At 37.9% G+C, this 24141-nt stretch overlaps 1 protein-coding gene across 1 annotated transcript in view; it reads left to right on the forward strand.

Annotated features, from left to right (window-relative positions):
- The window catches only part of ITSN1 (intersectin 1), a 142088-nt gene that overhangs the window by 13814 nt on the left and 104133 nt on the right, over positions 1-24141 (forward strand). The window contains exons 2-4 of the mRNA XM_051631369.1: positions 14949-15008; positions 21635-21727; positions 23161-23224. Coding sequence (XP_051487329.1) covers positions 14981-15008; positions 21635-21727; positions 23161-23224 — 185 coding nt within the window. The 5' untranslated portion in view covers positions 14949-14980. The remainder of the gene's footprint in view (positions 1-14948; positions 15009-21634; positions 21728-23160; positions 23225-24141) is intronic.

The following is a 24141-nucleotide window of genomic DNA, read 5'->3' on the forward strand; positions in this document are numbered from 1 at the left end:
TGCTCACAACACTGGAACTGAGCGTATCTTAATAGAAAATGCTGTATACCATACTCAGCATATTTATAGTCTCCACTGGTTCTTGATTAGACATTTATTCATTGTTTTGATGTCAAATAGTGGTTGAGTATTTTCTTTCCCCAAAGGAGGAGAGATTAATTTTGAGGCAAAAGTTGATATTCTTTGCCCTGCAAGTAGCCAACTCTTCTTTCCAGTAAGTTCAGATTGCCTTTTCCTTTAATTTCAAGCACCAGTAACTTCAGTGTGTATTTTTCAGTAGAGTTGAAAACTAGACTGTTTAGTTTTTGAGAGAGGCTTTTTTGTCTAATTGTAAGTGCTTCAGTATGTGGGGTTTTTGAACAGCTGAAATATTGACAACTTATTTTTTTAATGTAAGAAATCTTTACCCTACACTTCTCCTGCAGAGAAGTGACTACAAGAAAATCTTGCTTGCCATTTTAGAAGTAACTTATTAGCTGTAATGATTGGTGAAGGAGTGGATGCTTCATTATGCCAGTTTTCATGTTCATGCAGAAGGTAAACAATCAGAAATTTATTTTTAGAATTGAAAGTTTATTTTAATAATCTTGTCAGTTGCCAACTCTTGTTGAATATGCTGTGCTGTACTGAAGCCAGCCAGTGTGAGTTGAAGAATTACTGCTGAATGTACTGCCAATTATGCTAGTCTCTGCTCTTTCAAGCTTCCTTCACAGCTGTCCCCAAGCCTCTTCTGATGACGTCTCTGCTGCAGAAAATGGCCCTCAAGCTATCTTATGTTGGAGTCTTAAGACTCAATTTTCAAGGCAAACTTGATGGTATTTTTAACAAGCCAGATTGAGAAATAAAGTAATCCTGATTCAAGAATGAAAGCACCTTAAAGATACTGGAGTAGGTCGAATGAATGGGGTCAGTAATAATACTAGCTGTCAGGTTTTAATCCACTGCTGCAGGTTTGAGCTATAAATTGTGCAGACTTTTCATGTCTGTCAGTCTCGCATGAAGGTATATTAACGTATTTGTAATGGAAAATAAATGTAATTTGTAATCCTAAACTACAGATCTCTGCTGTTTCAGTATAAATGTGCGTATATATACACATAAACCTGATTTGTGACCTACAGATGTGATCCTGTTAGCAAAGCGAGATCAGCTCCTGTTCTTCCAATACAAGAGGTTCCCCTTTCTTCAAGCAATTTTTTGTGCCTAGCAATATTATTTATTTGCTATATTAATACTAAGTGGAAAATGTCCGTTGTGTCAGGAGAAATAAATTCACTTAAAGTATTTGCATTATGGTACCATATGTATAACATCCCTTCTGCTATATGCAAATGTTTTTTTCAGTTTTACTACATATACATACACATGTATTCTATGCGAGCTGTTTATTCCAGAATCTTTCTGAGCTTTGGCTGCATGCTTTATCCTGAATTTGAAATCAGCATAGAAAGGAAGGAGCTGTCTTGAGGTTAAGCTTAAGGACTAAACTTACTCTTTTCTGGTTTGGGAGGCATATCTGTATACTGGTCACCATCAGTGTAGGTCTTCCATCCTATGAATCTTGAAGCCATAGGAGAGAAAAACATGTTGAAGATCCACAAGTTTAACCAGCTTTTCTGGAGCATGCACCGTAATTGTTAACAAAGCATGGGGAATAATATTCTTAACATTCTGTAATTTCTCTTATGTTGTTACTTTCTCTCCATTTTTAATCTTGCCATCAGTATCTTCATAGCCTTTGTAATGATGTAACTTAAACACTATAGATTACTTTTTCTTAGTGTGGTTATTTCCTCTTTTTATAGAATTAGATTTTTAGGCATGCAATTCTCAGTGAAAAAAGTAATTTTCCTGACTTGGTCCCAGGATTTCACTTGATAACTGGTAGATTTATATAAGAGGTGTCATCTCTCTCTGATACCCTGCAAATCGGGCTTGTCTTGACAGACACTAATGTCCAGTGAATCAAAATAAGCTTATAGCAACAAACATACCAAGAGAAAACTGTCTGGGTGAGATGTAGCACTGATGACTTCTGTAGAAATGAAAAGTTCATGCATTTAATAAGATGGCTGTAGTCTTGCACTTCTTCAGCACCTGTGTCCTACAAAAACCTAGTTCAGTGCTTGTATTGTAAGGGAAAATGAAAACGATGGAGTCTTAAAATCCTGTTGACTACTTTAAAAAAGAAATATAGTAATGTCTAGGCAAGTCAGATCCTATAACAAAGTTCTGTCTTCAGATAATTTTGTGTCATCCCTGGGTGATGGGTGTAACAATCTGAGTGTATTTTATATCTTCTCAGAAGTGTGAAACTTGGAAAGCTTAATCTCTGTGAGGTTTTACGTGAGTTCTGTCAGACCTGTGAGGCTTTGATGGAGCAATGGGATGAGTGTTTGAACTATGAAGTGGAAGAACTGTCAAGTCCACTGTAGCATCATGCCTTTCCTGCACTTTTATCAAACTTATAATTTCATGATGAGTTTGCCCTCCTCTCTGACCTTTCTTTGCTACTCTCCATATAAATGTTTAATTGCATCACTTCCTTTTTTCTGTCCTTGCCTTTGCTGAGGAAACGAGACTCCTGAGGTTGCAGACTTGAGGTTGTCTCTTCATAGTAATCAACTTGCTGCCACCACACAACTTCAGTGAATAAGGACCATATTGTTACATACCAGCAGTACTGTACTTATGTGTGTAGTTGGGCACTGATTAATAGCATGTTAAAAATGTGCAAGTATGAGAGTTTTTAAGGAGTTCAGTAGGCTTGTTTTCATAGCTGTCTTTACTTTCTACTTGAATAAAATTTAAAAGGTTTTTTTAGTTCTATTAGGTTAGGAAATAGAGTATTGTATTAGGATTTTGTGATTTGATTTTTTCCTAGTCAAAGACAGTCCCACAACCACAATGCGACTTGTAACAAATTTTCCTGATTATTAGATACTGAAAAACCAAGGACTTCTGAGGTACTCACAGGGGAGCATTTTGTAAGCTACAGTAAATAAACCTCCCCATGCTGCAGATTTGTAACTTACAGTAAATAAACCATTAGCACTAACAGTATTGTTAATGTTCTTATCTTCTTTAAGGAAAGGAATTTTTATCCTGGAAAGAGGTATTAAACAGTACAAGGAAATTACTCTCTTCAGTATTATTAACCATAGAGACTTCTTTGGTAATATACAGGAGGACCATAACAAAGTAGCCTTTCCAGATCAAGCATGAAAAATGCATATCGTGCCCTGGCCCTGTAACCTCCATTCTTCAGAGAAGCCATCTTATCAGATATAAATATTTATATACTGAGAATGAGCACCTCCATTTTCATTGCCTGAAATATCTATCTTTTAAAAAAATGTCATGTATTCTGTTGTATTCTATATCTAGTTGGTTTTGTTTTTTTGTTTGGGTTTTTTTTTGTTGGTTGTTTTCTCCCCTGGAGTTGTTTGTGCATGTGTCCTGGTTCTCTCTCTCTTAGGCTTGAAATAATACCAAAGTCTTGGCAGAAATGCAGCATTTGGAGCCTGGAAATTTGGAATTTGGTGACACCATATTTGAGTGATTGCATTGCTCCCTCCACTGCTCAGCAGGTAGAAAGTGCTGCTGCAGAATACTGTTTGCAATATCCAGTTTGTTATGACTGAAGCTGAAATCTCTCTATCCTTTCAATAAACTCTTGCTTCTACCTATCTCCTTCTGTAGTGAGAAGAATGTTAACTTAGTTGTATGTGTTCCTTGCAGGAGTCTGTGCTGCATAAATACTTGTACCTCAGTTCCAGAGAAATATATGGAACACCTTCATTTTTTGTGTGTCTGTTTTTATAATTTCTTTGCTGCCTCTGAACTCATAGTTAACTGGTGGTAATATATTCAACAGGCTTATTCCTGCCCTTCTATCTATTCTGTTGAATACTCTTTGACCGCAACCAAGGTTTGAAACTTTTCCAATAGTTGTTGAAATGTAGCAGACTGATTTATGTGCATCTGATAGCATACTTGTTATCTAGAAAGGAAATTGGTCACATGTTCTTTAAACAATTTTTTGTCCCACTCAATTGCACTTGCAGTCAAATGATAATACTGTTTAATGTAGAAATAGAATTTATAAATTGGAATACACTTTAAAAAACTTTTTATATATGTATTTACCATTTTGTCTTGCAAAACATTTCTTTCCCTTATCCCAGTGCATATATCAGTTGCCTAGCCCTGTGGACACACCTGAGTTGGTTTTGCTCTTTTGTGAAAATTGCTTTTAGGCATTTTGAAGGGAATCGGTATCCTGATGGAAAATGGAAGCAGAAAAACCTTACTTTGGGATATACCCTGCCCTATGCAGTTAAGCCCTTTTCACTTCAGTTCTTTAGTATATTCTTAAGCGTATTTTAAATAGGAGGTGTTACCTCTAGCCATTTACCTTTAACATATTTAATTCCTTCTTTAAGCTTTATGCCACTTTTTGCATTCTTGACAGCGTAGGAGAATCCTTCATCCTCCATATAATGCTGTTGTCTGATAAGGAACCTTTTTAGTGTTAGGAAATACCTTAATTTTACAAATGCCTAAGGGTCTGTCCATATCACTGAAAAATAGCACAGGAAGTTTCAGTATCTGTTCATCCAACATTTGCATTTCTTCCCAATGAAGCTGCTATTTAAAGCACTGTTTTGCCTTTTCATTGTCTGCTGGAAGCATATTTGTGTTAAATGGCATACTGTTATCCTTAGGTAACATCAAGTAGGTCTTTGGAAATATTTTTTTGTTTGTTTCCCAAAGGTATCTTTTCTATTATCAAACTATATATCATTGCTTTTGTTGGGATGGTTTTAAAATAAGTGTTTTATTTTCTTCAAAGCTGTGAACTGATGATCCTGCTCATGGGAAAGAGTTCCAGATCTTAGCAAAAGTAAAGCTCTAACTAAATAAAATTATCTGCTTCCTAAAATCAATGAAGCTTCAGTAACTAACTCCTTGCAATATATCAGCTGCTTCAGTCTCTATATGCACCTGGAAACTATTATTTGTCTTGTTTTATTACTAAAGTTCTGTAAATATTCTGCTAAGGGTGCCTGCCTTTAGGTCATCTTCAATTTTTGAGAGACTGAGTAGGATTATTTAATTGTATCCTGTATAGCAGGTACTGCTTGTTGTATATGTTTCTTTTCTTTGAATTAGAAAAGAGACTGTGTCCTCTTTTTTTAATATCTTATTTTTAAAACCAAGTTGTCACACAGTTTACTTGACTGAAATGTAGCATTGGTAACTTATTCACTGTGTTACTGTTTTTAGAGAACTTTGGCTGAGTTGTCTTAAAGTCTCCTGTGTGCCAAATGAGTAGAAGACAAAACTTGGTAGACTTTGTATGAGTAGGCTGTTGCATAGTTTCATTATTTATGTGTTTGTATTATATATAAATCATAAGTCAGAACAGTTTTGTCTGTTAGTGCTTTTTCTGATTCTATGTAATTTCCTTTGTAGTCTCTAATATTTCTTACAGGGAAATATTATCATCTACACGTGGAATACTGTTTTTTTCAAATAGGTTAGTATTTTGTCATGACCTTGGCTGGCTGCCAGAAGTGCACCCAGCTCACTCACTCCCCTCCTCAAGAGAATGAGGGAGAAGATGGGGTGGGAAAGCTCTTGGGTTGGCATAAAGATTACCGTCATGGACAAAACAGACTTCACTTGGGGGAAATTAAATTATCATCACCTGTTAAAACAGATTTGGATAGCGAGAAACAAAACCAAATGGAAACACCACCTTTTCCTCCTCCTTCATCCCAGGCTCAGATTTACTCCTTCCTGACTCTGCCTTCCCCACAACCTAAGCAGCAGAGAGGAGTGGGAAATGGGGGCTGTGGTCAGTCCATAACAGCTCCTCTCTACCACTTCTTCCTCTGCATGCTTTTTGACCTCCTTACTGATTACAGTGCTTCAGGACACACTTACTCTAGCCTGGGGTCCTCCATGGCCTGCAGTGTAGGTATCTTCTTCATTTGTGGTCTCTCCATGAGCTTCAGGGCGTGACCTGCTACAACATAGTCTTTCCGTGGGCTGCAGGAGATCCCTGCTGTGGCACCTGGAGCACCTCCTCCTCCCCAGGAGGAGGAGAAACAGCAGGGCTGTTTCTCAGCCTTTTGCACTCACTGCCAGTCGGTGCTTTGTCCTTTGTTACACACGCTTGCCCTGAGGCGCTGCCATCTCGTCTGAGGGGCTGAGGCCGCCCCGTCAGGCTCCTGCTGCCGGCACCAGGGCACCTGCACCCCACATCGCTGTGTAACCTCGTCCTTGTAACAAAAATTTGCTGCGCTGTTTCAGTCTAAGTGTCGTGGTGCTCTGTGGAGATACCCACGCATATGAAGCTTGTGCTACATACATATCATTTTTATAGCGATATACGTTTGGTTACGTATAAATATGTGCATTGCTTGCAAGGAAATCAAAAGGGTCATATAATGGGTAAATGCAGTATTTAGCTCACTGCATTGTACCCAAATATATTCAATTGCCTTACAGCACTGTAATCAGGACTCTTACCTGTGTCTTAGTGCCCAAGAGCAGAGAATTTCCTGGTATGTGCTGCATCAGTAGCTTTATATAGGTCAGGACCATGTTTTTAGCTGAATATGAGAATCCTTATAATTCAATCTTGAGATTTTTTTTGTTTGTGTGTTGTTTTTTTTGTTTGTTTGAAAACAAAAATAATGAGTGAGTCTTTACCATTCACTTTCATTGTTTTGGGGGCCTTTTATTTTGGTGAAGTGCAGGGAGGTTAGCTGTGCCCTTTCCTCTAAGAGTTTAGAAGACCTGAATGCTTTTGGAGGACAAGCTGACCTATGCTGGAGGAGTTCAAACAACAGAGCCATCTCTGTCTTCTTTTATATCACCAACTTTATCCCACTTGTGCCCTACTAGACCTTTAATCTTACAGTTTTGCCTAGGAGGAGAGGAAAGGGAGTGGACACAGAGATCCTGAACTCTAAATTTACATTTGTGCTGACTCTGGGCTTTTTCTTCCTTCTTACCCTTCCCCTTAGCATAACAGTTTCTTTGGGGCAGAGGAGGAGAACTCAAAATATCTGGGTTTTTTTGGTTTTGTTTGTTTGGGGTTTTTTTTTGGTTTTTTTCCCCGTTATTTTCGTTGTCCCCACTTCAAATAATCAGCTATCAAGTTCAGACAAGAATGGGGATTTGCACAGGACAGCTACACAGTATTAGGTTAGGTTTACAAACAATGGAATCTTGGGATAGAAGACTGCCATTGCTGTCCAAGAAAGGCTTGATAGCATTGACCTATTCCTTTGGCTGTCCTCATTCCTCTTTAAGAACATCAAGCTGGATTATGAATCTTTTGGCTCTCATCTGTATAGTGTTAGAGACAGTTATGTTGGTCTACTCAGAAAGGAGCAGCACAGATCCATGTTCTGTGACTGAAAACAGAGCTCACATGTCCACCATCTCCACCCCCTATCAATTCTGAGCTCATGCAGGGGTATGAGAAAGGAATCCTTGTGGTTAGGGTGCCTTTAGCTGCAGTAGAGGTAAGGAGCAATGATAGATTAAAATGTGTTGAGAAGGCAGGAACACTGGAGTAATGCTGGACCAGTGTGTTGAAACATGGAAGCATTTGGAGTTGGATAGTGGGAATCTGTAGAAAAGTAGAAGTAGTTTATTAGCTACCCTCTGGAACCTTTACATGACTTTCCTGACTTGCAAGTAATTATATCTGTGTGCACCTCAATACAGGAGATGGCCCAAGGGGCAATAGAAGCAGTTGTGCCGTAGCAGTTGATGTAGCATTAAGGAAACAGTTAATCTGCAAAACCCCCTGATAATCGTATTATCCAGTAGCTGGGCTGTTTCTTGCTGAGGCATTAAAGGAAGAAACAAAGTTAGTTCTTATGTGGACTGGAGACATTAGAAAACTGATATGAAGAAATGCCTAGTGAAACAGAAGTGATCCAGTGCTACACGGGGCTTTCAAAACAACTCTGCTCTCCTCTCTGCAAAGTTAGAGTTAAAAAGTTGAGTGGCTAAGTTAAAGGTGTGATGTGACTATCAGCCTCTTCTGAGAATAATGCAATAATATACAGACAACATAAAATTAGTGTTTAGGTATTACGGAGCACTCAGACTTTGCTTTCCATTGGAATCCAGACTTTGGCCACTTTTCTCTTTTGTTCTGAGTGTATCTTCTAAGTGCCATTGCTTAGTGATCCTTGAGCCATGGAGACGGCCAGATTAACAGTTCTGAAATAAAGCATGACTGTCTTCGTTTTATGTAATGTAAATGGCAGAACCAATCTGCTTTATCTGATTCTATTAGCATTCAGTATAACTGTAAACCATGACTTACTGGCAGTTGAGATCACTGCTCAAATTCATGTCTGTGATACAAAATAAATGCTAAGGGTCTGAGAGAGCACACGATACTTTCATATCTAGCAGTGATTTCTTGCATTTCTTTGTCTGCCTTACTGAATAATTCTGGAAGTTATTCCCAGGCTACTGTTAAGGCTATCTTGTAGGTACAGCATGTACTCCTAGCTCTGTAATTCTTGTGTTTCAGATTTTTAGTATAACATAACTTGTTTTGAAGGCAGAGAGAACTTGCCAAGTGCAGTCGTGTTAATGAAGCTTTCTAACAAAAAAAACTCCAAACAGCCTAAAACAAACAAAAAATGAAAGCAGCCTATTACCACACCTCTGTAAGGACAAAAAAGAAAAAATGAAAGTTGTGAGAGCTAAGAAGATACTAAAAGTTCATTCAAAAACAAGAAAAGAATACATACTTTGCAAGATCTGGTGGTTCAGAATGAAGTCCAAAAATACTAAAGTGAAAATAAAATAAGATATTTATTTTATTTCTTAATAAGGGTTTTAGAAACAATGGAGTGATGCAGTAGATTTTCCAGTGTGTTAAATCTTTTAAAATGTAAGCCAGTCATGTCTTTAAAAAGATACTGTAATTCAGATATAGTTTACTCAATACTAGAATTACTGGGTGAAATGATTAAAAACAGTCTATGTATGTACAAGATTAGAAACAGCCATTCAGATTGTACTACCTAGACTATACAACAAAATCATCTTATCACTGCAGCCTTTGCTTGCTTTCCTCCTAATGCTAATTCCATTTGATGGATCTGGGAACTCCTTAAGGGAAGGACTTTGGCTTTTGTTATATAGCCTGTACTATCCTGAACATTTTAACTATAGTGCTTGTGAGCTGCTTGAGTACTGCTAGTGATGATAGTCGTCAAGCAACATTTCTTATGTGGATGATGATGCAGATTGTAATGAAACTGGAAGATATCCAGTTCTATAACTTCTCATTTCCAAACTTACCATTTAGTTTCTTTGCTGCTTGTAATACCCATGTGCAAGAAATGTTCATGTGGTTCATAAATAGGCTGAATCAGGTTTCTGTTCCAAGTTATGCTAGTAACTTTTACTATGTATTAGAATGCTTTGCTGCCATAGTTTCCCCAGTTTTGAAACAGGGATAGTCATCCTTATTTGTTACAGAAGGGATGATATTAATGCCAAAAACCAGTTACCTAATGGCTTCTTGTCTTTGAACTCTCTCTGAAGAAATAATCTCTTATGTTGGTTAAATATAAGTTCTGAGCACCTTGCTCAGGTTTAATTAATAATAATTAATATTTAGATGTCAGTTGAGAATGAGTTGTCAAATGAGAAATAACTTCACCCAGAAGTATATTAGTTATAGTCTGGGAAACTTGGTATTGTTTTAATGAAAGACAAATTGTGGAAAACAGTGAGCCAGCTGTTAATTTTGGATGGTAAAAAAGTCTGTTGCCTGAATCTTAAGCTGGTTTGTGAACATTGAGTGGTATAGGTGTGGTTTGACCAAGAATGTTCTTCATAACCATCCTCTTGAACTTTGACTCTAAGGTCTTGAAATAATAAAATATGTTTTGGACAGTGTCCCCCCCCCCTTATGTGGTACTTCAGCATGAACACACAAAAAGCTTGGTGGTTCCTATGGAAGTGTTTGTGGAGGACTTTCCTTAAAACGCTTAAAGTTTACATGACTAAACAAGATAAAGTGACAGTGCTGTGGTAAGAAAATAATATTCTCAACAGCCTGCAAACTTGTTGTACACAGAAACACCATTTATGTTGTTAGTCTGGGGCTTCCACAAGAGTTGTTGGTAAGTGTTGACATTCAGTTGATAACTGTCTTGATTTTTCCTGTTTTTAGAAAGTTGTTAAACTCATGAGCTGTCCTCTGATTTAGAGTGGATAAAAGAGTGTCTTGCTACTACACCTATTGTCTGCTTGGTGGGTTTACAGTGATTTTCTTTTGTGGTCAGGTTATCCTTTCCCCATAGCAGAAGATAGATACTGTGAATGCAGAAGTGACCTTCTCAGCAGTTTGATCATTGCCACAGGAATTGAAAAGCATTTGCGGTAGTGACTAATTTTGTTAATATAATTCGATTGCTTGGCAAAACATACAAGAAACAACAGAAGTTAACGTTTTTTGAGGCAGAAGTTCTGAAAAGTTTGGCTGAAACTGGTAACTGTGTTAATGATCTGATCTCTGAAGAGCAAGAATCAAACTTGCCCGAATGTTTCAAACTGTTCTTGTTTTCCAGTGCCCATCTGGTATTACCAGGCTCTGGTGAAACTATCAGAGTCATTTTATTAATACTAGTATAAAGACTTTCCCTTGTAACATGGGAGAAAAACAAAACCTGCTGTTAGTCTGTGATACTCTCACATGACATCCTTCTTAGGGGAATTTTGTCATAATTTGGAATGCCTGAGGAGGATGTGGGTTTTTTATCTGGTTGGTTTTGTTTCTTTTTTTCCTGTAGGAGGAGGAAGGTGACTGATAAGTTGCCTCAGGAATTACTTCGCAAATAGTCTGCCCAAATTATCTTGTGAATGACTGTTCAGGAATAGAAATGCTGTGCTGCATTTTATTAAAACAAAAATATTATTTTTGTGTGTGTGTGAATCTTGTCCATATAAAGACAGCACATAAAAACTGCTCTTAATTTATACCTCTTATGGCTTCATTGCATTTTTCTATGTAAACATGTCCTTCAAAGAGCACAGATAACTTTAAATAGAAGCTATAGTAAAAGTTTTGACCCACATTGTTAAAGTCCATGTATAATATGAAGTAGAAGGAATTTTGATGTCTGACTTTTATGCAGAAGTGTTGTTAGTATAGTTGTTTTCAACCTGATTGTTTTTCAAGGTAAATTCTTAGACATCACTACTTAAATTTGTTATGATCTGAGCTTATGTACATACAGAGTTAGTCTCTGTGTAAGTTTAAATTTTACCTTTGTATGGATAAGTTTTAATCTAGAAGGCCTCTTAGAGGGGCAGCAGGCTGTTAAATAGAGTACTACTTGTATATACAAAAGAGTGCTACTTGTGTATAGAATATTGGTTTCTGAGGAGAGAGTAGATGATTTGGACTGAAGGGTGGGAAATAAAATCTTATCTAGAGTAGCATGCAGTGGACGAGAGAGCACTAACAGCTGAGATTGCTGGGTATCTCCTTGCCTTCCTTGCTTAGCTGGGTGTAATAATTTTTCTTCTCATAAGTGAAGTTAATTGCTTTAAATGTATGTTTTAACACTCTGTGAATGTAGAAGTTGTGTAGATAATAAAGTTATAATTGTACAGAATATAAAGATTATGCCTTTCTGAATGCCTCGGTCCTGATGTTTGTTCTACATTTTACATCTGTGTGCCAGTATGACATTTCATCATTCCTCATGCTCAGGCATGGGCTAAGTGTCATTGTGGATGGGAGTATTTATTTCAGTAGGATTGCCACAGTGGAAGATGATCAGAGCTGAGAACCTACCTCCAAGTATTGTTCATCTCCTTAGCTCTGAGAAATAGCATTGGCTCTCAGACTAAAAAATGTGAGTTTATCTGGTCTTACTGTTGCCATTATTTTTGAGAGGTAACACTCTCCTCTTTCTCCACTTTACTTGCTGGAAATACTCACGCCTAGACTTTGAGTTTTCCACCTTCTATATGACAGAGAGGTAAAATCCCTCAATGGAGTAGAAGTTGAGTGAAACTGGAACAGAGCCCAGAACCAACATTCTTTCTGCCTGTTCATAACGGCATAGTACAAAAATTCTGAGCAGAAAAGAGAGCAGACATGTATAATAGGTCCTGTATGCATTTGCAGATTATTGATCTACTTGAATATCATTTGTTCGTTTTGCTGCTTTCACTGACCTGAGAACACAAACATGTCCTGGTGCTCCAGGGACATTTGTGGAGAGAGGCTGTGCGATGTGGTTGGTGTGAGTACCATGTTATGTTTGGAAGCTGTTGTTTATTTTTCTGGAGAGTTGGGGTGTACAAACTTATGAATGATCACAGTGTTTAGTGGTTTATAATGTGTGCAGATTAGACATGTACCTCTCTGTTGTTTATAGATCAAGTGTTATATGTTAGAAAGAAGTGTTTAGTCTTGGATCTGTTTGTCAAGCCTTAGTGTGGTGTTGGCTTAAGGTTTTTTGTGGGCAAGTGAAGGTGAGTAGCTCAATGTTCTTTATTGTTCTTTTAAAAGCAGTATAAAATATCCATCACATCTTCTGATCTTTGCAGAAAATAAACTATTTCATGGACTGTTATTTAACAGCTCATTACTAACATAATTTTTCTTATGGTTGGGCTGGCTTTCTAAGAAAACAGTGCAGTTGTGATTGCCCTTTATTGTCTCTCCTTCTTCCTGCTTGAATAATTTCTGAACTCATTGGTTAGTGTAAATTGAACTTGTTAGAGTTTTAAAAATTGCTGAGATATTTAAGTTCCCACAAATATAAATATCAGTAGTTAGCAGTCTCTCGAGTTTAAACATAGCTTTCTGCTTTGTTTTTCTTTTTTCCATCATTATTTAATCTGCTAACTGATTTCCCCCCCCCCCCCTCTACAAACTCTGTAGAATCATTTAATGCTTTCTTTGGCATCCAGCACAGGGCTGTTCTTGAGACTTCCCACTCTCTCCCGACTTTCTGATGTGTTTGAGGTAAAGGAGGAATAAACTACCTTTGGAGTACTAGTAAGCTGTTGAGGAGTATCTTTCCTTAAGTGGCTAAACACTTTCAGTACTTTTATGCACTCTTCTGTTCCAGTATTTAAAATATTTAAGTTTTCTTAGCTTGCAAAAAAAACCAAACCCTAACCAAACAGCACCATCACCCCTCCCTAACATACCTCTGGTTCTCCTTTTCAAGTGTCTTGTCCTCCTGTTGCTGCCCCAAGTGCTTTACTGTCCTTTTGCCTACTCTGGGAAATTGAAGTATGAAGAGAATCGGTGCTCTGCTGGTCTCTGTCTTGTGATCTTTTTAACACTCGAGTGTAAAAACTGGCTGTATTGTATGAGTCAGTAGAATGTGTGTGGAAGTTCAGAACTATATAATTTTTTTTCCATGGGGTTTGCTTGCAGTTTTAAAAAATGGAAGCATGATAGAGGTCTTGCTTGCAAAGGAGTGCAAGAAGGAAACATAAGCAAAAATTAAAGTGCTGATCTTCTAGCATTTAAGAAATGCTTTTGAAAGAGCCATCTACTAAGATGGCTTATCCTGAAAACACTGTATCAGTATGCATGTGATTTTAAACTTCTGAGATAATGCTTGCTGTGCGTGAAATTAGTATCAGCTGCTGTTACCTGGCATTTGGAAGAAGGTTTCTGAGTCATGTACCACACTTGGTTGCTCTGCCAAATTACGAAGGGAAAAAAAAAAACACCAGTATTTTTTTCATGATTCTCTAAATTAAAACTGATGAGGAGACCAGCTTACAGAAGTGCTGTGAGTTTTTCTGCAGTGACATCTGTGGAGTGTATATATAGTAGGTTCCCAAGTTGGAAGCCAGAAGAGTATGTGGGAAGTGTGAAAGGGGGATGGGAGCAAACAAGAAATTCAGACAAAAGGAAATTGTTGATGCAAGTTAATGCCTTTTCTTAGTGATATTGATAAATTTCTGCTGCTGTTCAAGCAGTCTAAATTATTCTTCCTCTGACTTGGTTTCCTTTTGCTTTTCTCCTGTTGCCTGGAAAACATGAGTGGAATCTAGTAGGACAAGAGGCTGCTTTTTCATTGTTTCGTGGCTCTGTTGCTAGCTATTGTCCTCTTGGCTCAGGCACTTCATGTCAGTCTTTGTGTGAAGTAAGAAAAATGTTTTTCCTTTTTTCTTTAAGGATTAAATTCCTAGACTGTGTAGATTGCTTTTATTTGAAAAGCAAGCAGTGTGAATTTAAGATTGTCTCCCACCAACTAATGTATTTTTGCTTGCAGTATCACCTTTAGCACTTTGTTCATTTGGATGTACTTATTAATAAATGTGTGGGCTACTTTAGACGTAAAGAAGTCTTGAAATCTAGTTTCATTTTTTAATATACTTTGTTTAAAACAAGGGAACTCTTAAGCAAGATGGTGTGTTTCATGACTTTTTCTGCCAGGAATAAAAACCAGTTAGCTGACAATGTTGTGTATTTTCAACAGTTGGTAATAAAGCCAATTTTGCTCTTAAGTAGGAGGAGAGCTCTAACACCCAGTAAAGTAATGCAGCCTTGAGCAGTATCACTGAGATTCTGTCTGTTGTGGCTGGCATAACTGTTATTTACTACATCACTGATTATTTATAAATGAAGATTGTTTTTCAGGGCATTCCTGAAACAGAACTGAAATTTAGCTGTTTGCTAGTATGAAAATGCATTCCAGGATGCATAGGGTAGTACAAAAAATGAGACATTTGGTTCTCTTGTAACAGTTATTGCAGGTAGTATTTATATGATCCTACTGCTTGATTGTCTTTATTTTTGTACTACTAATTACATGGTGGTACAGAAAATATTTTGAAAATGAAAAATACTGTGTTTGATTATCTTATGGTTGAGTGTGTTTGTTTGTTTTTCGCTTTTTTTTTTTCAGGCATCTATTAACAAGCTAAAAGTGACAGAACCATGGCTCAGTTTCCAACACCTTTTGGCGGTAAGTTGTTTATAGTGTGTTCTGAATCATTTTTATATGCAAAAACTGTGCATCAATCTGTTGCTTTCTGAATATGTTCTGAATGGAAGTGTTTTGGTATAGTGTATCTTTCTGAGATGACAATCTGATTTATGATGGTTTTGCAGACCCATTAAACACATGAAATTTTGCAGAGACATCTCAGAATCAAACAGAAAAGCTGTGCTGTATCTCTTTTTTGTGAAGTAATCAATTACAGCCCTACAGTTTCTAACTGTTGGGCAGATCCAGGCCATTTAGCCACTGACAGTAAGGCATAGCCTCATTCTGCACTAGCTGTGGCTAAGAAGTGGATATGCTTTTCCTTTGAGGATTCCTGGACATTTTCATGGCAGATGCTTTGGGATGCTATTGCTTCAAATTTTTTTTCCTTATTGTCCTACAGTCTGTGTTTGGATTAGGACAAAGGTGCTGCATTTTTTAGCTCTCCATTTGTAACAGAAGAAGATTTAGCATCTGGAACTTGAGTTTTTTTGAAAGATCTGGGAAGGGCCCTGGTAGTGCAATAGAGACATTACTTTTTTGTTATTCACATGGAATGCATTTTTCAAGCCCAGTTTTGCAACTGATTGGAGGAAAGATTACAAAGATAAATTTCAGTGCTGAGACCTAGTGACTGGTTTCAGTTAAATGTTTCATATCTTAAAGGCTTTTCTCTCGAGATGCAAATATGATTCTTTTGTATGTGTATACATATGCACATAAATATGCATACAGACACAAAAAAATGTGTATATATAAATATATATGAAAGTCTAGTTTTTGGGATTGGATATAGCTTGGAGCTAAATTTGTATCTAGTGTTAGTGTTTCAGTAGCAGACTTCAGGAAACATGCATGTTTGTCAGAATACGTTGTTACAGAAGCCCAATTCTGGTTAAACGCAATCAATTGGATACAATCTCTGCCAGTCTGAGAAAGTCAGGGAAGCACAACAGAAGCAGCATCTCTGTGCACATTCTAGCTAGAACAAATGTATAATTGGAAGCTGCTGTTCCTTGCCTTAGTTATCTTTAAATCCAGCTCTCTTGGTTTGGTGATGGTCTTTCTCAGTTTGGGAGTGACACTGGCTACCAAAAGCTTTGCTCAGATAAACTCACCGAATGTGGGATATCCTTTCAGGTCATGTAAAAAGTTGTGATTTGCTTAATTTGTTTTATTTCACCCTGATTTTTACCATGTAAGAGAAGTTGTGATGTGAACGAAATCTGCTCATTCAGACATGAGTATTTCCTTTTTGCTTAGGTCTATGCTTCGCATGTACCCATATTTAAACATGTACATCTATTCTTAATGGAAATATTGTCTTCAAAGCGTTCTCCTCTGCTATCTTCAGAGAGTTCTCATTGCATTTCAGATGGATAGCAGCCTTCTTTTTTCAACTTTATATATTTGATCTTGCATCTGCTATCCAGGATCCTGTTAAATCTGGTGCGTGGCTTTAGGAAGGAAGGAATTCACTATTTCTTCTCAAACATTTTTTCTCATCTGACTGCTCTACAAAGAGAAAGTTGAAATAAACATATGGGTAATGTGTTTGCTGGGGTATCTTTAATTTGTAATGTGGTGTGAGGGAAGTTTGTGATGATATTCATACTTAAACCATGTCTAGCAAGTAAGAACATACCTTCTCTTGGAAGAATGACAGTGAAAGTCTTAAGATTGTTGTAAGAGGAAACAAATAGTTTAAAGACAATTCCACTTTTTATGGTGAAAAGTATCATCCTTTTGAGAATGCAGCATTTTCTGTTACCTGTAGTCACTAAACAAGATGCAGAAGAGAAGATTTTTGCAGTCTCCATCTTGGGAGAACCCTTGCTCCACATGTGCAATATCTGGTATCCCCCTGCTTGTGAATACCAATAGTGATGTGTTTGTTTCTGTTTCACTTCCTTTCTTTTTAAAGCATCTTTCTGTTCAGCTTGGGAAACAGATATGGAAAGAGTACAGCACCTGGTATTTAAATGGAGGTGACTCCATGAAGTTCCAGAACACTGCTCATTTTAAAGATGATTAATTTAATTAAAAAAAAAATCAAAAAGGCATAGTAGGATTTTTATAGTTGTTGTGATGAATGTGATATGCACAACCTTCTGTCAGTTTGTCCAGGAGAGGAAAATGCCCATTTCATGTGTGAGAGCTCACTGTTGCAGATGAGGTGATTGCTAAGCCACGTAAAATAAAAGATGGTTAGAGGGTTTGCTGCTGCATTCAATAAAAGCTTGCTTATGAGTCAATTTTGTGATTTGGTGGCTGCCTCCTTTGTATCCAGATATCTTGAAAAGCTCCACAGCCTCTGTATTGGCATCCAGGATCTGAAGCCATGAATAATGTCTTGGTGTTGGGTAAGATCCTGCTTCATGCCCTCCCATAGGTCTTATTGTCTTCTCAAATAACAAAAGATAGAAACAAGGCAATGTCATTCATACTTTTCTGACTGAAGAGGCTGCTAGGCTTCCTTACTTTAACATTGGCTCTTTTGGTGTTCATATCCCACAAAGGAGATATCTACTGTTTTGATACCAACCGAACCTCCATCTGGATGACTAAATATTAACAGTCATTTGTTGCAGTTATATTTTTAGTTACCTCATGCCATAAAAGTTTTTAGTTCTTGATTTTACTGCCTTCTCTGGAGAAAGACAGGAAGACCTGTTTGGGGTTTTTTTTCTGGCTGTGGTTTTCTGTGTGTTTTGGTTTGTTTTGTTTGGGTTTTTTGTTTGTTTGTTTTTAAATTGGTGCTGGAGTCTTGCATCCCTCAAATTGAGAGAGAACAAACCAGCAAATCATAGCAAATTTCATGTTGGTTTGTTTGTTTTCTTGCCACCTAATATTAAAGAAATTCTTCCTCATTCAGAATCAATGAATTCCTCTGGTTTGAAAAGGCCTTTAAGATCATTGAGTCCAACCATTAGCCTAACTCTGTCGATTCCAGTGCTAAACCATGTCCCTAAGCACCACATTTACATGTCTTCTACATATAGCCATGAATGGTTATTTAACCACCTTCCTGGCCAGAGGTGAATCTTTTTTTATACCCCAAAATTGTGTGAGTGCCCTTGGGCAGAGCAGGGTGAAAACAGAAGCCACAGCAAATGGCCTACAGGAACCACAACCCATGCTTTCTTAAGAGCTCACTACTGAGATGCTAAGGGCTGGAAATCCGAAGTTGTTGACTCAAAATAACTATTCTTGTAACTGGTGAATGGATCAAACTAGGGAAAGCTGCTAAGAGTTTGTAACCTTTACCTAGCAGGAGGAAAGGAGAAGGAAGAAAAGTTGGAAAGGCAGACAAGGAGATAGAACACATATATCACCACGTACAGTTGAGCTTCTGCGCTTGTGCAGTTTGTCATTGTGGAAGGCTCTGGGGCCTGAAACTGTCTGGCATGGGGCTGGGAAGGGGGCTTCCTCCAAGGTGAGCCCTGGTGGTTGGCACATGCGCAGAGCAGTGGCTGGAAATTCACCAAAGGAGGCAAGCCAGAGAGGGGCAGGGGCAGGGAGATAACCTGCCATCTCATCTGCACTGTTTGTGCTTGCCTAACGGAGTTATTTGAGACACAACAAGGGATGTTCCACGTACCCTTGCAGGTCACTGAACAGTCTCTGACAGCAGCCTATTTCGTGTTTAATAACCCTTTCAGTGAAGAAATTTCTTCTAATATCTGATCTAAACTTCCCCTGGCACAACTTGAGGCCATTTCCTCTTGTCTTATCACTTGTTGCTAGAGAGAGGAGACCAACCCTCGCCTCACTATCTTGCTACAACCTCCTTTCAGGGAGTTATAGAGGGCAATAACATCTCCCCTCAGCCTTCTTTTCTCCAGGCTGAACAAACCTAGTTCCCTCAAATGCTCCTCCTAAGACTTGTGCTCCAGAACCTTTTGTGGGGGACAGCTTTATTGCCCTTCTTTGGACACACTCCAGCACCTCAATGTCCTTGTTGTTGTGAGGGGCTCAAAACTGAACACAGAGGTGCAGCCTCACCAGTGCCAATCAGGGGGACAATCACTTCCTTACTCCTGCTGGCCACACTATACCTGATGCAGGCCAGGATGCTGTTGGCCTTCTTGGCCACCTGGGCACACTGCTGGCTAACATTCAGCTGGCTGTCAACCAGCACCCTAAGGCCCTTTTTGGCTGAGCAGCTTTCCAGCTGCTCTTGCCCAAGCCTGTAGCACTACATGGGGTTATTGTGACCCGAGTGCAGGACCCAGCACTTGGCCTTGTTGAACCCCATACAATTGTTCAGGTTCCTCTGTAGAGCATTCCTACCCTCAAGCAAATCAACACTCCCACCCAGCTTGGTGTCATCTGCAACCTTACTGAGGGTGCACTCGATCCCCTTGTCCAGATCATTGATAAAGATAGTAAAGAGAACTGGCCCCACTGCTGAGCCTTGGGGAACACCCACTTGTGACTGGCTGCCAGCTGGACTGAACTCCATTCACCACACTCTTTGGGCATGGCTATCCAGACAGCTTTTACACAGCAAAGCATACACTGATCTGAGCCCTAGGGAGCTAGTTTCTCCAGGAGAATGCTGTGGGAAACAGTGTCAAAGGCTTTAATAAGGTCCAGGTAAACAACATCCACAGCCTTTCCTTCACCCAGTAAGCAAGTCACCTTGTCATAGAAGGAGATCAGGTTTGTCAAGCAGAACGTGCCTTCCATGAACCCATGCTGACAGGGTCTGATCACCTGGTTGTCCTGCATGTGCTGCATGATGGCAGTCAATATGATCTGCTCTACAGCCTTCCCTGGCACTGAGGTCAGGCTGATCTGTAGTTCCCTGGATCCTCCTTCCAGTCTTTCTTGTACATGGGAATGTACAGTGTTCTTGTGTAAACTACCACATCCAGCCTTAGAATCTTTGGCTGGAGTAGTCATGTTTCCAGTACAGGGACATGTTCATCTGCTCCTAATTGGCCTAGAGTAGTTGGCCTACTCTTATGTATTGGCTATAAAGTCTTAATGAACACCATTCTTTTCCTCCTGTCAGGAGTTCAAGAGAAGATGGGGGAGATAGTTGGTTGCATAAACTGTTGTATTTTGGGATGGTTGTATCTAAAGAAGAGTCCTGATTTGTCTCCACAGGGTGCACAACTATGAAATGTTTCCAGTATCTCTCTGAGCTTAATCACTAAAATTGTGGGCATTTTGGACTAATTTTGAAATGTTCTTTCTTTGAATTAGATATTAGCTTGTCTGCTTCTAGAAATACATAGGCTACGTGAAACTGAGATGATAATTTTTTAGCAAGAATGTGACTTTTCTTTCATTAACGAAATATACCATTTAAAGGAATGTTTTTCTTCCCCTTGTCCATTTCCTTTTCTCTCCAAAGTACATTTTTCCATGTGAAAGTAGATTTTAAATGGAAGAAACTCAGGGGGCAGGAAATTCTCATGTTCTTCATAACTGCTGAATCTGATTCTGCCTCAGCCTGCAAGCTGTTTGAAATACTTATTGTAATTATTTATGGACCTTCTTATTTGAAATACAATCTTTAAGAATTTAGTGCTGAGACAGAGCGAATACTAGATCTCATCTTTATTTTTCTGCAAGTCTACACTTTGTCTTTAAATATTACTTTGATAAAAGTCATTACATTAACTTAGATGCCTTCATATAATTACATTCCTGTATAGTAGGAGTTACAGGAAGGTGCACAAGTACAGTGTACTTACACAGATATTGATATAATATTTTTTTTCCTAGTGAGAAATCATTGAGACAAACCTGAAACATAGTGTTAGATAGTTTATCATAGGTCTCAAGTGGAAGTTGAGAAATGTTTGCTCTAAGAACAAATAATCTGAAGGATGAAAGTGAAATGTCTGCAAGAGGAGAGTAACTGCTGCAAAAATGGAGGTAGAACTGGAGAAAGCATTGTGGAAATATGGCACTGTAGAAGAGTTATATATTTCAATGTTAACTGTTCGCCTCCAGTTTATGAGTGTGTTGAGAAGAATCTGATCTGTGTAACATATTCTTACTCAGATTTGCCATTCTCAGAAGAATGAGGAGAACACTTTCTTGTGCTATTTTTGCCCATGAAAAATGTTTACTGTCTGGTTAAATTGCACTTTTCCTTGACAAGTAAGGAGACAACTTCTTTTACAATAGTACAAAACCATGTAGTACACAGCTGATTATTTGAGGTACCTTTTCAGTTAAAAGAAGTTGCATTTCAGCTGTATGTGCTCTGAGAGGCAAATGACCTCCCACCCCCTACATACATAGTGTCATGAACTTTCTGCATTATATCCTCTGGTATGCTGATGTTATCTTTTAATAGTCCATTTGTAAGTTTGCACTTTGAGTAGCCTGCTTGTAACTTAAATTTTCATTTGAACCTGTTAGATGAGTCAGTGCTCAGTAGTCATCTTCATTTGGTAACACTTAGTTCTGCTAAGTTCATAATTCCTGACTGGCTGTCTAAGGATTCTTGGAACTTTCACCTGTAGACTTTAGATGAACTGCTTCTCTGTGTATGTTGTTTTCAGAGGTCTGGTATAATATAGTTACAGTCAGAAATAAAATAATGTCATTTTAATTTTGTGTTTCCATTTCTTTTGAGCTAGGCAACCTGGATATCTGGGCTATTACTGTGGAAGAGAGAGCTAAACATGATCAACAGTTCCATAGTCTGAAACCAATATCTGGATTTATCACTGGTAATAAAATAGTTTTAATTTCTAGTTTCATTTCATTAAATCTTATCTGAAGAGCCTAGATATGTAGAGAGTTGCTTGAGGCACTGGGTCTTTTGTCTTCCAAGGTAGCCATTGCTCAGAGACAGAAGAAGGTGGTGAGTGGTTACCTTGGCATCGACTGTTGTTTTTGTTTTTTTTTCTACTCTTTCACTTGTTAAACTGTCTTTATTGCAACCAATGAGTTTTCTCACTTTTCCTCTCCCTATTCTCTTCCCCATCCTGCTGGGGGGAGGGAGGTGAGTGGCTGACTGCTTAGTTTTTGGGGTCAGCCCACCATGGTAACATATTAATAAATGAAAAAGTCTGTTTAAATAGAGATTTATCAATTTAATTGAATTCTGTTTCAGAAACTGATTGTTTAAACTAGTGAAATCAGCATGGATGCCTTTTTAAAAAATCTAAATGGCAAAATCGATTTAACTTGTGAGAAGCAAAGCTGCAAGTAAAGCACCGATCCTACTAAATTTTCATTGAACACCACTAATTTGCTCCAGTTTTAAAGGCAATAGGATGCCTAATTTTTTGTTAAGTTTGTTTCATTGCTTTTAAGTTTCTTTGGTGCTCTCTAAATTTTGATACTCAATTGAAGTAAAAGGTATAGACGTGTTTTACCTTTTTTTGCTCTCTGATCTGTCAGGACAATTTCCAGAGTGTAAAATCAGAATTGGATTCCTAGAAGAGTTTCATCACAGTCATGCATGCCTCCAAGTATACAAGTTGATTGGTTTTGCTTCTGTTACATGACAGATATGTACAAAATACCACTGTTTTCATTGACATCCTTTGATATTTAGTACTATTTCTAGTCTATTGACAACTTTCCTTTACAGCCCCAACCTTTCGGAGTGCCTAGTCCTTTTGTAATTGTTTTGCTATCCTTACTTTTAACTGATACTTGGAAATTACTTTGAAATATACCATTGCCTTCTTTAGTGGTAGCTTATCAGGGTAAAGACCACTTTATTTAGATAGTGCTAGCTGACTGCTATTGTACTTCTAAAAAGTCTAAGGTAGAATTTAGATTGATACATACTTTTTCTGGATGAAAAAAATTAGTTTTTCTCTCACGGCTTATGATTCCTGCAAAGAGAGTCATAAACACAGATTAGGGACTGTGAACCATGAGTTTCCCATTGCTTTAAATGGTTATGCCCAATTGACTTCAGTGGTGCTGACTCTTGCAGACTTGAACAGTCTGTGCTGGCTGGAAATACCTGTTAAGTTTACAAGTGACAAAATAAGTTTAAATTTCAAACTCTCTTATGTATGCATTGCATTAAGTATTTATGGTTTTACTGTTGCTTCTGCTTTAGATATTTTTGACTCATGATTTTCTCTTTCCTCTTACAGGTATATTTAGCATTTTCTGAAGTTATGTCCTATTTATTTTGTAGGTGATCAAGCTAGAAACTTTTTTTTTCAATCTGGGTTACCTCAACCAGTGTTAGCACAAATATGGTGAGTATACAGGAGGGGATGGGAGAATTGCAGTTATGTCACAGACTGAAATTTACTTGGTACAGACTTGGACAGTAACTATATCTCACATTCTGGGATTCAGAGTCACCTATTTACTTCAGTGTGCTTTCCAAAACTCTACAAGGCAAATACACTTAGTAGTATGCTGTAGCTGAGTTTTTAAGTTACTAGTACAGTTATTGGAAGTAGGCATCCTTCTACAAGTGGCATTTTTGAAGTTGGCAATTTGCTACCCTCATTTCAAATTACTAAATGCTTTCAACTTTATTAAAACTGTAAGAATATAATTGCTAAGCACAGTACTTAGTATTGTAAATCTTCTAGTGAGAGAACCTATGCAAGACTTGCAAAATTTGTTACAATAATTAAGACCGGCATAGACTTTTTTTATTGTAGTTGGAGATACACCATGAAAGCTCGATATTTTTACTATTTCTTGGTGAATTTAGACACACCAAAATCTCCATTGCTGTATTATCACACATCACAAACATTTCTACAATCTGCCAGTTTCTTCATAGAGGACTGCAATTGGTTTTGCTCCGTATTTTGTGATCCTGATAGACTCTGACCTGCTAACTTGCACAGATCATTCACAATTTACATTAATTATATTGCCACTAAAAATTTTCATAGTGCTAGACAGAGTGAAATAAAGCTGCTTTTCATTCCAGATTGGAAAAAAGTAGCAACCTTTCCTCTGTCAACTGCTTGAAAGAGAGACTAGTTTATTGCAGTTAAGACTTCTAAAAGCAGAATCTTGCTCTCACTGGAGAAAAATACTTATTTTATTGCAAGAAAAACAATTGCTTTGGAGATATGCATGCCTAAAAGAGTGGCTGGATTTACATGGCTTTTAAATAAATAGCTTATTTTCTTTTCAAATTCTTTTCATC

Source organism: Apus apus, chromosome 1 (assembly GCF_020740795.1).
Source record: "Apus apus isolate bApuApu2 chromosome 1, bApuApu2.pri.cur, whole genome shotgun sequence".
NCBI lineage: Eukaryota > Metazoa > Chordata > Aves > Apodiformes > Apodidae > Apus > Apus apus.